The 16,463-nt window shown below is 38.7% G+C and overlaps 1 protein-coding gene across 3 annotated transcripts in view; it reads left to right on the forward strand.

Moving 5' to 3' along the window:
* LOC149229284 (S-adenosyl-L-methionine-dependent methyltransferases superfamily protein) overlaps positions 1-16,463 on the forward strand; it is a 304,238-nt gene that overhangs the window by 261,127 nt on the left and 26,648 nt on the right. For all 3 annotated transcript variants that reach the window (XM_089378551.1, XM_089378552.1, XM_089378553.1), the window contains 3 exons: positions 8,375-8,436; positions 8,857-8,944; positions 9,320-9,403. In XM_089378551.1, the coding sequence (XP_089234677.1) occupies positions 8,375-8,436; positions 8,857-8,944; positions 9,320-9,403 (234 nt within the window). The remainder of the gene's footprint in view (positions 1-8,374; positions 8,437-8,856; positions 8,945-9,319; positions 9,404-16,463) is intronic.

Genomic DNA, 16,463 nt, shown 5'->3' on the forward strand with positions numbered 1-16,463 from the left:
GAGGGTGTCGATGGAGGTGGCGACAGCAATGGAACAAGACTCGGGCCCCGAGAACTGCTACTGGATGGTGGAGGTGGAGGTGGCATGGTTGCTGCAGCTACTTCAGCTTCATCCCGTACAAGCTCATCTTCTAGTTCTTCCATATGTACAATGCCATCCTCTAAATTGTCGTCCTCAGGGTGACTGTCCCAAATTTTATATGTGGGATCTTCATTAGCCCGATCACAGTAATGGCTCAACAACCTCAAATTGTAGTGCACATAAACCAAGCTTTCTGCTCGGTTTTCGTTGAGCCTGTTTCTTTTCACATTATGTATATAACTGTAGGTGCTCCAACACCTCTCTGCAGAAGAAGAATTTACAACCTGTGCAAGAACTTTCAATGCCAATTTTCGCAAAAGTCCGTCGCCGCCATATGTTTCCCACCATGTGAGAGAATCAAATTTATCTTTGTCGTCCATTGCATGGAAGTTACCATACAAACCACTGCCAGTGAAGTATCTGCCTATTTCAAGGCGCACAGCTGCACATTCCTCCCTGTCAGGCACCAACTTTTCTAATGCATCCAGATATCCTTTAGTTACCTCTCGATCTAAATGGGGTTTGGTCCTAACACCACCCCCTGCTGCAGGTTTGCCCAACCAAGAATCTGAGTAGTATTTTGGCGTAAGGATATACGCCAAGCAATGTAGTGGAAGGTTAAGCTTTTTCCACCGTTCACACACACAATCGTGAATCAGATTGTACAAGTCGGGATCTCTGTTATTAACAATGTCTTTTATTTCCCCCAACATGGTATCCATTTGCTCATACACCTCGCCAATCACTGGTTTGTCTGTATCTGCAAACCGAATCATGTTATAAATTGGCTTGGTGAAATCCAATACCTGTCTCACAGCTGTCCAAAACTGCCCATCAAGAGCGGCCTCCTCCACCGTTTCAAAACCTGCAATGTCAGCTACATTTGTAGCCCTTTCCTTTAACACCTGCCAATTTGGACTTGATACCATGCTAGCTAAACCCTCTCTTACCTTCAAAAGGCGCCTGAAGGTGAGGTAATAGCTACCAAATCTAGTCCTCGCAATCTTCAGCAACTCCAATCTCGAGTGACTGCGGAAAAGGCCATGGGTATTGCTATGATTTGTAATAAATTTTATCATTTTTTTTCCTCTCTTGTACAAATCCCCAATCCATTGGTATTGTTCATTTTTGTTTTTGACAATATCATGCAACAGAAGGTTCAATGTGTGAACCAAACATCCAGACCAAAATATGTTCGGGTATCTATCCTCAATAATTGCTCCCGCTGCCTTACAATTAGGAGCATTATCAGTGATGACTTGGATGACATTGTATGGGCCAATACGCTCAATTGTTTCAAGCAATGCTTCTGCAATGTTGATAGCGGTCTTGAACTTGTCTGAGTAATCATGTGCAGCTAGAAAAATGGGACCACTTCGGGACACAGCAAGAACACTTATCAATGGCTTGCCTTTTACATTTGTCCATCCATCAGATACAATGGACACCCCATTGTCAGTCCAAGAACTTGTCATTTTATTCAAAGAATGTGATATTTTTGCTTTTTCATGATCAAGGCCAACTGTTCTTGCCTTGTCATACCCAGGGCTCTTGTATCCTTTAGGGGCATCATTTATGGCAGAAACCATTTCGTGCCAATAAGGTGAGCGTAGAACATTGAATGGTATCCCATTTGCATAGAGGAACCTGTAAATTTTTGAATCCACATCATTCCTACAGCCCTCATCAAGGAAATCTGATATGGTTCTACGGCGTAAAGATGATGACCCTGAGCCTCCATGTCCATATCCACTGCCTTGGGAGGATGCTGAAGGAGTTCTTTGTGAGCTTGGTTCAAAGAAACCCCTTGATCTTTTTGCTTTGTATTGGGCGTCCTCCTCTTCCTTTATGTATTTGGCTCTATCAACTGTTGACACCGCGTCGCAAGTTCTGATTCCTATTTGTTTCTCTCCATCCCATGCCCTTTTCCCGCAAAGGTGTCTTCTCAAACGGGTGTATGAGCCTGTGAAATCAGTGTTGCAATGGGGGCAATGAAATTTAGTGGTTCCACCCCCTCTCCCTGTTTCAGGCCTCTGAACATATTTCCACAATGGAGTTTGGTCTTGTTTAGTTTTTTGACCCTCATGTTCACCCTCCACATCCTCCTCACTGGGGTTTTCACCTATTTGACTTCCTCCGGCTTCTTCATCCACCTCTTCAGTTTCAGGCCCCCTCCGTTTCCTACTCTCCACCACCATAATAACCAGAAAGGGGACCAGGAAGAGGAAAATGCCAATAAAAATGCTCAGGTCCATCGTGTTTGATGTTTGTAGGGTTTGAGTCTTGAATCTGCAAATTAATTTAGTTTATTGGGATTAATTCATTTAATTTATTAATTTAATTTAAATTAATGATCTTTAAACTCAAACAGGTAAATGAAACTAACCAAATTAACTACCTAACCAGCTAAACTAACTAAATGATTAAGTTACTTACCTCTGCAAGCTTGCTCCTCGCTCCTCGGCACTTGCTCCTCGCTCCTCAGCTCTGGCTCCTTGCTCCTCAGCTCTTGCTCCTTGCTCCTTTGCTCTCAAACTCAACCTCAATCTCATTAGAATGATTTTGTTTTGGCCCATTGGGCTTATAAATCCAAAAAAATTTGTTTAATTTTTTGTTTTTTTTCGGGTCCGCGGATTTTTTTTCCGCCGAATCGCTCCCGGAAATTTAAAATTCGCTCCCGGAGCGTTTTTTAATGCCCGGGAGCGATCAGGGAGCGATCGCTCCCCGATCGCTCCCGGGCATTAAAAAGCGCTCCGGGAGCGCGGGAGCGATCGCTCCCTGAAGCCTCCCTCACAGACCAGGGAGCGCAAATTTTTTTACGGGAGCGCGCTCCCGAAAATCGCTCCCGTCCGGGAGCGATTTGGGGAGCGCGCTCCCGACCCGCTCCCGAGCCGCTCCCGCCCGGAGCGCGCTTCGGGAGCGGGTTCGTAGGGGGGGGGGCCGCTCCCCCGCATCACTGTCCAAAACAGAAAAATAGATCAACCCTTTCCATCAGTAAGCTTTGAGGACAAAGCTTTTTGAAGAGGAAGATAATGTTATGAATATAATTCATATAAAAATAATAAATATAAACATAAATATAATAATAAAAAATAATAATTAATTAATAATTAACTAATAATTAGTTAGTTATTAATGAAGTGGTATGTCCCTAAGGACGTAACCATTGTGAAGAGATACCTGCCTGGGGTATATAAGCATGCCTCATTCTCATTTGTAATCACATGTCAATTCTTATACAATATTTAATATACATTACTTGTCCAACAATGGATGTTTTTGTCTTCGAAGTATTTTGAAGCTTACTCGGTCGCGTATATGAACTTTGTTCGTTACAGTGACTTGGATTTGTATTACATTGCTTCCTTTTATGTTATTTTCATTTATATTGACTAGTTGGCTGGCTCTTCCTCTGCTTTTAGTGAAGTCGTGATAGGAGTTGCTTTTGCAGTCCCATTGTGTATCCACAATAGCTTGTAGTCCCATTGACAAACTTTCTTGTATTTCATTATGCATCAATAAAATTATCTTATCTTGTGTTATGATATCTTTTATAGTTTTGTGTCAAATACAATAATAATTGCCACTTGATTATTAATGCAACAATAGGATTTCAAAATGCTGAGAACCTACTTAAAAGGGGGCTTGTTCCGTGGTTGTATTAATGGTACTAGTGTTAGGTATTATGATCCAAAAATAATTTGGTTTAGAGTTATATTTTCATATAGTTAGGTTTTTCTAGATTATTAGTAGATGTAGAAAAGTATTCGTTACTTAGTATTAAAATTAGGAAAATTGTTAGTACTGCATTTAATGTAAGTGGACATTTGTCATTTGTCATAAGTTATCCAAAACAAATTTAGTTTAGGACTTAAGCTTATTTTTCTCCCCATGCAAGAGTATTGAGAGATTGTTGTAAGCTCTTGCATGCATTATGTAATTTTCTTTTCTTTTGATTAATAAAATTTGTGTCTCAAGACACTTGTGTTATCAACTAGCATAGATCCATCTTAACTTTAGATCTACAAAGTGTCGAAAGGGATCAAATCTCTCAAGATGCAAACCTCTCTTTGAGTGTAAAACTCGAGGAAAGGTTTGCACCTCAAGAGATTTGATTCCTCTTGGCATTTGGTAGATCCAGAGTTAAGATTGATTCATTATAGTTCTTAATAATATTATTTATATTTATATAAATTTCACATCTCTTTATAGCGAAATATTCCTATTTTTAAATTTATTAAAATCATATATATATATGTGTGTGTGTGTGTGTGCGTGCGCGCTTGGCGTTTTTCATTGGCATGTTTTATAATTTTTTAAAATGATATGCGTATCTTGATTATATATATAGCTTAGAAAAAGAGTTTGTTATAAGTATTGGGCTTTTATATGCTTATCAATTAAATTTAAATATGAAGTTCTAAAATATAATGGTTACGAATATGAATCATTAATTTAATTTCTATGCTAAAATCGATCTTAATTTATAGCTATTGTTTGCTGATTTTTGTGTAGCATCGGGAGGTATTCCCGCATGCCAAAAGGCCCCCTAAGTCTGCCAAAGAAAATTATGGAAATGAAAAATTAAAATTAAGTATTTTTGGGCTTCATATAGGTCCCAAATGGTCAAGTCGACCCCACCATGAAGGTGTGTGACTTTTGGTCAAAAGGTCATCCATTTGACAAATATAAAAACTCAAGTTGACCTCCTCACTTGGAATTGTTGACCACTAAAGTTGCACTTGAAGACTTTTCAAAGACTCCATGCCCAAGGATATTTCAGAGCATTCCTACAGTTTCAGATCATTCATGGTTCCAAATTTCATCAAGGTTTCTATGCCCCTTTCTTCTCTCCTTCATTTTTGTACTTAGAATCCATAGCATGCGGGGATATTGTAAATTTGATGCTAGTATGATGAATAAATCTGTGTAACAGGCCTAGATAGCTTAGGACTTTGCTATCAAGTGCATTCACTCTAGGGATGCAACTGGATCACCATGCCCAATTGACCCCACAGTTGTACCATACACTTGGCAGATGACCCAGGACTTGTATGCTGATGTGGCATCACTTACACCATCATTTGAGCCCTTACAGATGGTCTACATGCATCTTCGACCTACTTGGAGGCCCATGAGGTTACTTGTGTGCCCTCACACCCATTGGGAGCACCACAAGTTTATTATTTGGAGAACAAGGGGCCAACCCCTTGTCCACTACTTTTGGGAGTCCTATTCATCATTGTGGCACTTATGGACTTCATCAGGCTTCTTAGAAGGCCCAACAACATGTATTATTGATCATTCGACCTCTTGAGAGGCTTATTCTTTTGTTTATGAGCTAGTTTGGTGGGCTTGTCACCAAAAGTTAGTTGTTTTGCACATTATTTTATTTTAGGGGCTAATGTAGGCCTAAGTAGCTAAATCGAACTCATTAGAAGTGTATAAATAGAAGTGATGAGGATTCATTTTAGCATCATCACTTGGATTTGGAACTAGTATCTCTTTAGAGATTTTCGCTATCCTTCTTGGAGGACGAATTTTTGGAGCATGGAATGAATTTTGATGTTTGGATAATTTTCATATGTCTTGGAGCTTCTTGATGGCAAGTTTTTGGATGGTTGGATATATTCTTATACATGTAAGTACATTTTAATGCTATTCTTTCTTTCTAATTTTGTCACATACATTGTTGCTGGGATTTCGCTATACTAGGGCTTATTTGCTGCATCTCTTATGTGAAGTTGTGGAAATTTTGTTTCTGGATAGTGAATGCTTCATGTATGGGCCATGTATAATGAATGAATGTTCCTAGGGATGTTTCATTACTGAAATTCATCTTGACAAGCCATTTACCTTGCAAAACAAAGTATAAAGTCTTTGAAGCTGCTTTGTTGCTGCCTTAGTGCCAAGCAAAGTTGTCTTTGAGGCTTGCTTGACCTAGAAAATTCAAAGGTCCATAGTCATAATTCTACCTAACTCCAATCTCCCCAAAGGATTAGGCACTGGTCCACCCAAAGGTGATGACCTTAAACCTATTTTCCTTCTCCCCTTTCCTGTTCTCTAGTCCTCTAGGTCACCTAGGGCATTAATTATCTCACGATCTAGCCATCCAAATACTTCGATTTTTGTTCCACAACTGTGTTGGTGTGTCCTCAAGAAGCCCTCCAAATTTCATGAGATTTCGACAGTGGAATCTTGGGATATTGCAAGCCCTAGCTCCAAGACCAATTCTTTCCCTTGTTTTCCCTTAGGCTAGAAACCTCATTGGGATCCTTGCATTGCATTTAGTTGAAAATTCATTCCTTGATCCCTTTCCCCTCCCTAATTAGGTCAAGCATATCATTGGTTGCTAAATCCGACCCCCTTGACCGAACCTCGGGTCCACTTGGTCCTATCAAGGTTAATTCTTCAAAGATCACCCAAAACCCAAGTTTCCACAAGAATTTTAGGGCTTAGGGATCTCCTTTATAAGACACATACTCAAAACCTAACCCTAGAAATTTTCCCCAAGCCCTTCCTAGAGAACCTTCCATCTTGTCTTCCAAGACAACCAGGCCACATATTTGAGCCTCTCTTGTGAACAGGCTTCTAGGATCACCCCTCCCCCTATCACTGGTCCATCCATTTCATGATCCTTGTAATAACAGGTCTCCTCCCATCGGTGAAAATCTGTAAAGAGTAGGAAGCCTTAGCCGAGGTGACAATGGGCTATCACTCCATTGTTGCCCTTAGCCTAGTAGTAACCCTTCAAGGATCCCATTTTAGGACCCCTGCTAGTTTGAGCAGTAACACCTCCTAAATCCTGAAGTCTACATGTGAAAAGTTCTATCTACCTCCAAATTTTTCAAACGTGCTACAATTTAATGCCACATAAAACTCCAATGACCCACAAATAACATACTACATGTTTTTATTAGTAAGGCAATATAGTATATGTAGTAAAATATTGTTATTCATGTTGAATGTGGGATATTAATATGCACTCCAAAAAGGTAACAAGATTCAAGGGGATTTGAACCCTGCCCATTTCTCCAAAAGATTATTGCTTTACCACTGGGCAACAAGCCATAAGAATGTTATATAATGGGCAGAAATTCTTTTGACTCAACAGTGCTTTGTATGAAGAATAGGCAAGATAGGATCTTTTTAGTGGGAAATGGCCAAAGAGGGTTGTCATACTAGTGCCATTGTCTTTCATGAAGAACTTAAAATGTCTCTTTTGCTGATTGGAATGGCAGACCTAGAGACGTAGCCTAGGAGGGGTGAACTTTGTTAACAAATTTGCTAAAATATTGTCTGTTTTATAATTTTATTGTTGTTCTCTTCTCAATTTCAGTTATTTAAGTTGCTTATTTAACTTCAGTGAGTTAATTTTTTAATGAAATTGTGGGAAATTGAGAAGTTGTGTAAGAATTCCAATTAGTGTAACGGAGCAGTTTTAGCACTAATTTATGATCACTTTCCACCTCAGCTTGGCATCCATGATTTGGTGAATTTAAGCTAGTTGAAGTTGTATGAGCAACCTTGCTTGAAGGACTTTGTTCCAGTCACACCTTTAGAGGCTGAAATTCCATATTTTTAGTTTCCCCTTCCTAAAGGTACTCTTCCTGGTGTCCACACCATAACCACTAGGTATCATCAGATCACCACTCACTCAATTGTCCTGAAAAGCACTTTTCCTGCTCAAGCCAAGTGGTTGTCCGAATTAGCATTTAAAAATTAAACACGTCCCCATCTTCATCAAAAATGAGGGAATATTACCTCTCAATAGGGAGGAAACGTTGAAACTTCATTTGTGAGCATTGAGCATGTATTATATTTGTATCAATACACTTTGTGCTTGATCCTTATTTCCTTTAGTTGACTTAGTTTAAATTGACCACTCAGCCACTTCACTGTATTTTATTGGAGACTTGGTCAGCTTTGATCACTTTCTGCAGGATTTTGTACTCTCAAAATATTATACTGTACAAAATGTGTATAGTTTCTACAATCATTTCTTGCTTCCTTATTATTTCTTGTGTATGAGTATGTTCTTGCATTACTTGTTTTGTAGTCTAGGTCATTTTTCCTAAAGCCATATATAGATGTATGGACAATGTCTGTCAACGTGATCTTCAAAAACAAGAAATGGTGGATTTATTTTGAAGTATTTGATGTAACTATTTTGATACAAAATTTTGATAAAAAAACAAGAGCTAGAAAGTATTTATTTTCTATAAATTTGTAAAACTTGAATTCCAAATATATGGCTAGCTTTTTGCTTGGTTCCCTTAAGTTGCTTATAAAGATGTGGAGATTCATCATATGGATTTTTTGAAGCTGAGACCAAATGCATTAAAGTATTCAAAGGTAATTTTTAGTTTTAATTCTATAAACAGTCACGTTAATTTGGAGCATTGCAAAATATGTTAGTTGTCATATTAGCAAAGTTCTTCCAATAAGGCACAATTTGACATTGATTTTATGAATGAAAATTATGTATTCGATTTTGATCAGATAAATGTGGATAACTTTTATAAATGCAAGCTTACTTTCAAAAAAATGAATTTTTTAAGCTAGAATGTTACACCTTCCTCGCATTCTATTATTGTTAGCAATCTTTACGATAGAGATAACAGAATATTACTACATACATTATTGAGGAGACATTTAGAAGAAATAATTGTTGTTGTGAAAAAATTTCATTGGTCTTGTATGACGTTCCTGTTCTTGTACATTAAAATTCTGCAAGTTTGCTCCTCTAATTAGTAGTCATAATACATATTGCAGGTCCGGGGTATTCTTTTAGATCCATCTTGTTCTGGGTCAGGAACAACTTTCCAGCGTTTGGATCATTTACTTCCTTCATATTCAGCTGGTGATACATTTATCTATTGATTGCATGTTTATTTTTTTGTAGATGGATAAAGTTTAAGGTTGTTAGGATGTCTTCATTTAAAAATCAAAAGGTTTGGTCCTTTCATTATTGTTTTATTCTCAGATGAATTTTCTGCTGGCAGTATTTATTGCATAATTTATTTCTATTTATTGGAAGTTCAATGATGTTTCTATATATTATCCAGTAGTTAATATCGTTACTGAGTCCTCTTGCAAACATTTTGTTATTTGCTTTGCTGCATTTAGCTTTAATTTTCAATTTGAAGAGGTATATTCTAATGCTTGTTTACTGATTTACAGTACCTACCAATTTAATCATTGTTTTCTGGAACTTTTTGTCTGGATTTCTTTGCAGATCAGGGCAAGGATGGTGCAGAAATAGACAGGATAAATAATCTTGCAAGCTTTCAAAAGAGGGCCCTTTTGCATGCATTATCATGTATGTATAATTTATATTTCAATTGAATCATGCTTTTCAATGCACTTTCAAGGATTGAGTATTTTTCATTTCTTCCCTTCAATATGTTGACAAATTCCTCCCCTTGGGATTTTTAGAAATGGGTTTGCAACTCTAAGATTGAAATTGGGATCCATCGAGGACAATAAGACAGAATCTTATCAAATTTAAACAATATTTTTGTGGCTCTTTATAATAGTCACAACTATGGGAGGTAAATATTAATTGTTAATAACATATTAATATATTAATGACTTGACCTGTAACTCGGGATTATACACTAACCTGTCCCCTTAAGCTTGACTTGGGGAAAAGAGATGTTATAATTATCACCACTTAATGACAACTTCTTTCATCCCATGCAGAGTACAGAATTTGAGAAATTTTGTGTCTGTTAAGGATTTGGTGAAGATCTCTACAATTTGGGCCTGACTGTGACAATACTCCATATGGATGCTTGATATTGGATTAACTGCAAAATATAATTCCGATGAACAGATTCACAAACAAGTCAAATGGTACCTTGATCATGAGAAGACACAGATAAGTTCTTAATGCAGAGTCTTTTTTAGGATTGTAAGCTCCTAGAAATAAAAAAGTATTGACTTGACCCTGTTACAAAACTAATGAAGCAAACAACAGTTTCTACAAATGAGCTTATGCAGAGTTGATCAAAGGTGGGGAGCTTAATCTACAATGCTATCAAGGAATAGTGTCCAAATGTTGAGAAAATAGAAGATGGGAGAGAGCTTGATGAATCTGAAAGTGATCAAACAAAGCTACTATTAAGGATACTGTTGAAGATCAACATGAACACTCCAAACAAGAAAACTAAGGGACCTGATTATGCGCTAGTTGGCTCAAAAGCCCAGCAATTGATTCAAACACCACATGTAAGAAGACCACGTGCTGGTGGGTTCAATGGTTCGTCAGGTGCTTCAAACAGGACATGTTGCAAGATGGTTTCCGATCATAAAATTATCTTCTACCACACGTGCAAAAACAAAGCAACAAGGCATGGTTTCCATTAGAAAATATCAAGACGATACTACCACTTGTGTTAATCTATCATTAGAAAGATCAATGAGAATAGTATGATTGTATTGTTGAGGAAATCAGTCAATAAGTTGTCCTTAGACAAAAGCTTAGATGTTGCTAATATGTGAACATTTAAATTGTTAATAAACTCCATTGAACAATGCACAACATCAAAGACAATACATAAGAGATTTTTAGGTGGAAACCCTTTCAGGAGAAAAACCATCAAACACTTTTAATATAGGTCTTTAAAGATTACATCAATAGGAAACTCCAACTTCCAAAATTCTCAAGCAACAACTGGAAGAAGGATCCACCCCTTGATTTATCATCTCCAATTGAAAGGATTCTCGGACACCATGATTTACCAGCTCCAACTAGAAGGAGGCTCCAACGCCTTGGTTTTATTAGCTCCAACTGAAAAGATGCTCCAACATCTTGCAAGCTCCAACTTGCCCTAGCACCACCCTACCACCTTGAAGATAGAAGGTAAGAGAATAAGATTCACCACTATTTGTCACTGCATCAACTTGCAATCATCACTATCAATGGCAACAATTACTACTTTGATCACTATTCATGATTTGAAATCTACAGGATTGATTATTTGCGCAATTTCACCAACATTAACTAAGGTTGCATTTATGTGAATGAATGAGGGAAATTGAGTTGTTGTTATGCCTTAAACATGCAACAAACAACAATAATAAAAGACGCAGCAATAAAAGACACAAACACAACGAACATTGATGACGAAGTTCGTCCCTCCTAGACTACGTCTCCGGGTCCACTTCCAATGGGTGTCCATTATATTAGGAATGCTCAAAAGAGGCTCTTTACATGAAATTTCAACAATCTGCAATGTGCACACAGGCACTGCTAGATATTTTCAAAAAGAAGGCCTCGACCTTTGCTCTCCAACGCCACTCTCTGTTCTCAAAAAGGCCCAAGGATGGCCAAGTTATGCTCAAAAGAGAATTTGCAGGCATAAACAAAACAGGTTTTTGAACTCCACTGTACAACTCCTAACGCCCTGGTGCAATGGCATTAGTTTTTATAAAGCCTTGGGTAGGTCCCGGGGTCAAACCCGTGGACCTCCCGGGCATACATGGCAACATTAGCATTGGCGCATATATTTTATAACCAAACTTTTAACATAGTTGGCATATCTGTGATTCGACCAACGGTATTCATATATATCAATAGTATTAAACTATATAATATAGTTCCCAAAACTCCGGCGATGTAATGTTTATTAACAATCACATTTAATGTTTGTTGCAACGACATGTGACCATAGTATATTTCTCGTTCGACGGTTAAATGATCTCGCAACTCGTGGCAACTGTGGCATTAACTGTTTGCATGTGACCGAACTTGCTTTTTGGTGGTTTCGTTCCTTCGACGGTGTGGTAACCTCCCCTAAACGATGGCATATGATGTTTACATGTGGTCGGTTCTGCTTCGGTGGTTACGTAATTGTGCACCAAGTTTGGCATTGCCATTATCCTTCGTTGGGTTGGCGGACCTACCAGAGTTGGCGAGCTCTGCCAACTCACCCCCCTATTCACCATAGTTTAAAACTTAAATACAATTTGCGCCATTTGATTTAACAAAATAGAACCATGGTGTATTGGTAAGGTTTTGGCACTGTGTTGGCAAGGTCATGGGTTCGAGCCCCGACTCTGCCCATCCAAATCTGCGTTGACTTTGACCGCCCTACCACGTGTCATGATGTGGAGCTGGCACTTGGCCTGCAAGGCCCCAAATTTTTGCCTGTTTCCCATAAAATTCAGTGGGATTTTTCTCCTTCATCCAGAGGCCAATTGCGAAACTGAAGACACTGCCGAATTCAACGCGACAAGCTCTTCAGCTTGGCGCTATTTCCAGGAATATCTGAGACCATGAAATTTTGAGCATTTTGAGGATTCTCCTGGATCAATTCAACAACTGCTATCAATAACACGAAAGCACTTCGCTGTTGGCTCTTGCCCACAGGTACAATCCGATGTGCCACATGCCTGTCCTGTGCCTATCCTTAAGATGTCTCAACTGTTTCCTTAGAAAACACAAAATCATACAAGCCCTTTCTATTGTCTCAAACCCTACCTGCTGAGATCGGTAATATGCAGATGAATTAACAATACCACAACCATCCCTGCAAATTTACTTGCTAGCAAGTGTTGTTATTGCTATTACTGCAAATACTATAAACTGCCACAATATGTTGTTAAGCCTTCAACATATAATAGGGATTTTGATCATCAAGGATACATCAGTAAAGTTTTCAAGCCTTCAACAAGGCTCGTTTCTGATCTCATTGATTCTTCCGGTTTTTAATTTGGGTCAATATTGGCTTCAATAACCCATAGAACTATAATAAACCATATATTAAACTAATTGTTCGACATATTCCCAGTTTCAGGGTGCATTCTACAATTTGATAGGAAAAAACGTTGATTCTACAAAATTACCACCGGATTCCATGGCACGTCACTGGAAATTGTTAACCATTCGACAAATTTTCTATGAATAGAAAATTAAAAATTAAACCTGTCGATTTGTTTTGATAAATCAAACTCGCATGGTAACGAAATGTGAATATGTGACTCTTGTCAATCACGGTGTATTGGTTCCACATCAATCAATATGCGTTATGACTAGTCCTAGAAATCTTTGACACGCCATTTGGTTTCAACGTGGACTACCTAGGAGCACAGGTCCTACTACTATATAGCCATGCGATGGTAGTGTGACTAGAACACACAAACTCAGACTTCCACTAAGTTTTAGACAGAACCTGTCAAGCCTAACAAAACATATGTTCCACTAGATACACAAGAGTGATTCAAAATGTATTATGTTATTGTGAATGATGCCAATTATGACAAACCGTTGATAATAACAATTTTTATCTATTTGTATTGCTCATTGCCTTTGAAATTTCTGGATAGACATATAACTGTGCACTATTCTCAAGCATAGGGAGAGCAATATTGGGAGTTATCTAATATATTTAATCACTTTAATCAATTACCCAAACACTCAGGATTAAATCACATGAAGCCTCATTGATTATGCCTCAGTTCCGAGATGCCCTCATTGCACACTAGATTGTTGATTCCATCAGATCGCATAATATTTGAACAGAGAATACTTTCATATCATGTCGTAGTTATAGGTCATGTAAGTGAGACCATACGCATTCAACTCTCATGGGTGTACTTGATCCAAAACAAAGATTATTAAGATCACATTCCTTTCGTGTAAAATCTGTTATCCGTAGATCAGATCACCAACTCTCATGATAGGCTGTCATCACACATGTATCTCTCTTCTTTTACAATACATTGCCCTTGATCTTCTACTTCCACCAATAATGCACAGACTCTGCCTTTCAACCACACGTGGACTCTATAAGTTATGTATCTATTCAATTTGCGACATGGAGTATTTATAATTCTTCGCATAGGATAGTGGATACACACATAATCTCAGCTTCCAAATCGACCATTCTCTATTCCAGAACAAAGGTGAACCAAGGCTGTGCCAAAACAAGAAAAAAAAGAATCACAAAATGGTTTCAATCTTAGTCGCATTCTCGATAACCTTGTAGCCTCAGTTTAGAGCATTAAAAAAACCGCAATGTTGCCATGGCATCAATATTTTAGAGTAGATTTTACTAAGGATGAGTATGAAAGATGATGCCTCTTTGAGGGAGCTAAGCCTAATATTTATAGATGAAGGTGGGGCTTCAAGAGGGGGGTCAACTTGCCCATTAAACAAGGAGCTGACCAACAAGTAACACAAATTTTAATTTTTAAATTTGAAAAATTATGATACAGATTGGATCATTATATTGTTTGTCATTCATCTTGATGCATTTGGAGTGCAAAAAGTGGAGGAATCAACTCGTGGGACCGTTTTTATCGTGGGACCCAATTTGGAAAAACAGGGTTTGAAACTTTCTAGGAGCATTTTGAGGCATCAAATGATGTTTTTTGGGGGTAAAACTTTGCCGCTCTGGTGCAACACCATTTCATGCTATTCTACACTCCAAGATCTTTTCAACGACGCAAGAAGCGCATCAATCAGAGTTTGTCTGCAAAATTTATGCCACTAAGAAGTTGACCTTCCTGTTTTCACGCCTATAGTTCAGGAGGATGCCGGGTTAGCCCCCATTATTTAGGGAAAAGGGGCTAGCCACATGAATATGATGTAAAAGACTCTAGAAGAGTCTATATTGTAACTCTAGTTAAGAGTTGATGTAGTCAAAATTAACCACTAGTAGGCTATCAGGCTATGTTATAACTTGGCCACTAGGAGGAAGAGGCATTCCATTCTTTTGAGAGCATTTTATTCCATAGTTGAGCAAAGATAGTCGGGAGAGCACACAGAGACGATTTGTGCACTGTAGTAGCCCAATGATCCAAGTAGATGTTGGTGGCCACCTGCCTATTCTACTTGGACCCCCACCACTATCTCTTCCATTTTTTCAGTTTCCTCAATTGTAGCACAGTTTACTATTTTTGGCAATTTTTTGAGCCCTGAACTTTCGGAGCCGTTTTGAGGCCCTAAACGGTGTTTTTCGAGAAAATTAGCATTTGGTTGTAAATTAATGTTGGCTACTTGGAAGTTGTAGTCCTTGGATAGATCTGTCTAACGAGGTATTGTGCGCATCAAACGAAGATCGTATGCCAAAGCTACGACCCCAGGAAGTTGATGTACCAATTTATCCAAACGGGGCCCATAGTTTTGGCGCTTAATCTCCTAGGGTTAGGTTTTTGGATGTTTAGGGTTTTCCATTGTTTCCCAATAATAAATAGGCCTCCAAGCCTCATTGTACCACAGTTCAGAGGCATGTAGCTGCCACATCTCTTCTCAAAGATAAGCTACCATCGCCCGAGCTAGTCTTATTTCCATTATGTTTGTAAGCATATTTCAGTATTTGATATTAATGAAAGGAAGTGTTATTATTGTTGCATCTCTGTATTTATGGTTATATTTGTAATTTGTTGCATACCTGTTTAAGTTCAGATCAGTGGCATCAGAGCGGTCCGCTCTTTCTCTATTTTTCTTTGCATGTCTTCAACGAGGTTGGGATATAAGGAGTTAGGGCTTGAATTGGTCGAACCTTTGCAAGACCAGCCTCGCAAATCCCAATGACCTCCCATGGTGGAAGAGAAGAAAGGCAGGAGATCCTTTCAATATTTTGCTCAAAGAAGCCCTTGAGCAACAGAGGAACGCGATGATAGACAACTTTGCCTAAATCCTTCAACAACTACCCAAAGGAGACACATCTCCTTCCAGCAGCTACTCTAGAGGCGCCACACCCTTTAAGGTACAAGTTAACTTTGACATCCCCATATTTGAGGGTCAGATAGATGCGGATGCTGTAGATAAATGGTTAAATTTGATAGAAGGATATTTTTCTGTTCATGATTTTTCCAGCTGGGAAAAGATTACTTTTGCACTTCTTAAAGCCGCCGCTCATGTCAAGCACTGGTGGGAAACCTACTGTGAGAAGAAGGACGAAAGTACACCCTCACTATATTCGGCTGCACCCACTTGGAATTCGTTCCGGGACGCCATCAAGGAGCAGTACTACCCTGTTGGGAGCTGTGAGGACAAATACATGAAGTGGACCACGCTGCAGCAGGGAAGGGACCAAGATGTGCCGGAGTTTACCAAAATTTTTCATACCCTTCGCACGAAGTTGGGTATCAAGGAGTTGCTGCAAAAATGGCACATCCAACCAAGTTCCTCGCCTTATGAGAGCCTGATTGTACTTGTACAAAAGAAGGATGGGACCTGGAGGCTCTGCATTGATTATTGGGCACTAAACAAAATCACTCTCAGGAATAGGTATCCAATCCCACGGATTGATGACCTTTTGGAGCAACTCAAAGGGGCCAAGTATTTAAGCAAGATCGATCTGAAGTTTGGCTATCACCAGGTTCCAATAGAGCCCATAGATGTATGGAAAACTGCCTTCAAATCCAAG

Source organism: Pinus tabuliformis, chromosome J (genome assembly GCF_031772625.1).
Source record: "Pinus tabuliformis cultivar Carrire ecotype Pingquan chromosome J, CPIR1, whole genome shotgun sequence".
Classification (NCBI taxonomy): Eukaryota; Viridiplantae; Streptophyta; class Pinopsida; order Pinales; family Pinaceae; genus Pinus; species Pinus tabuliformis.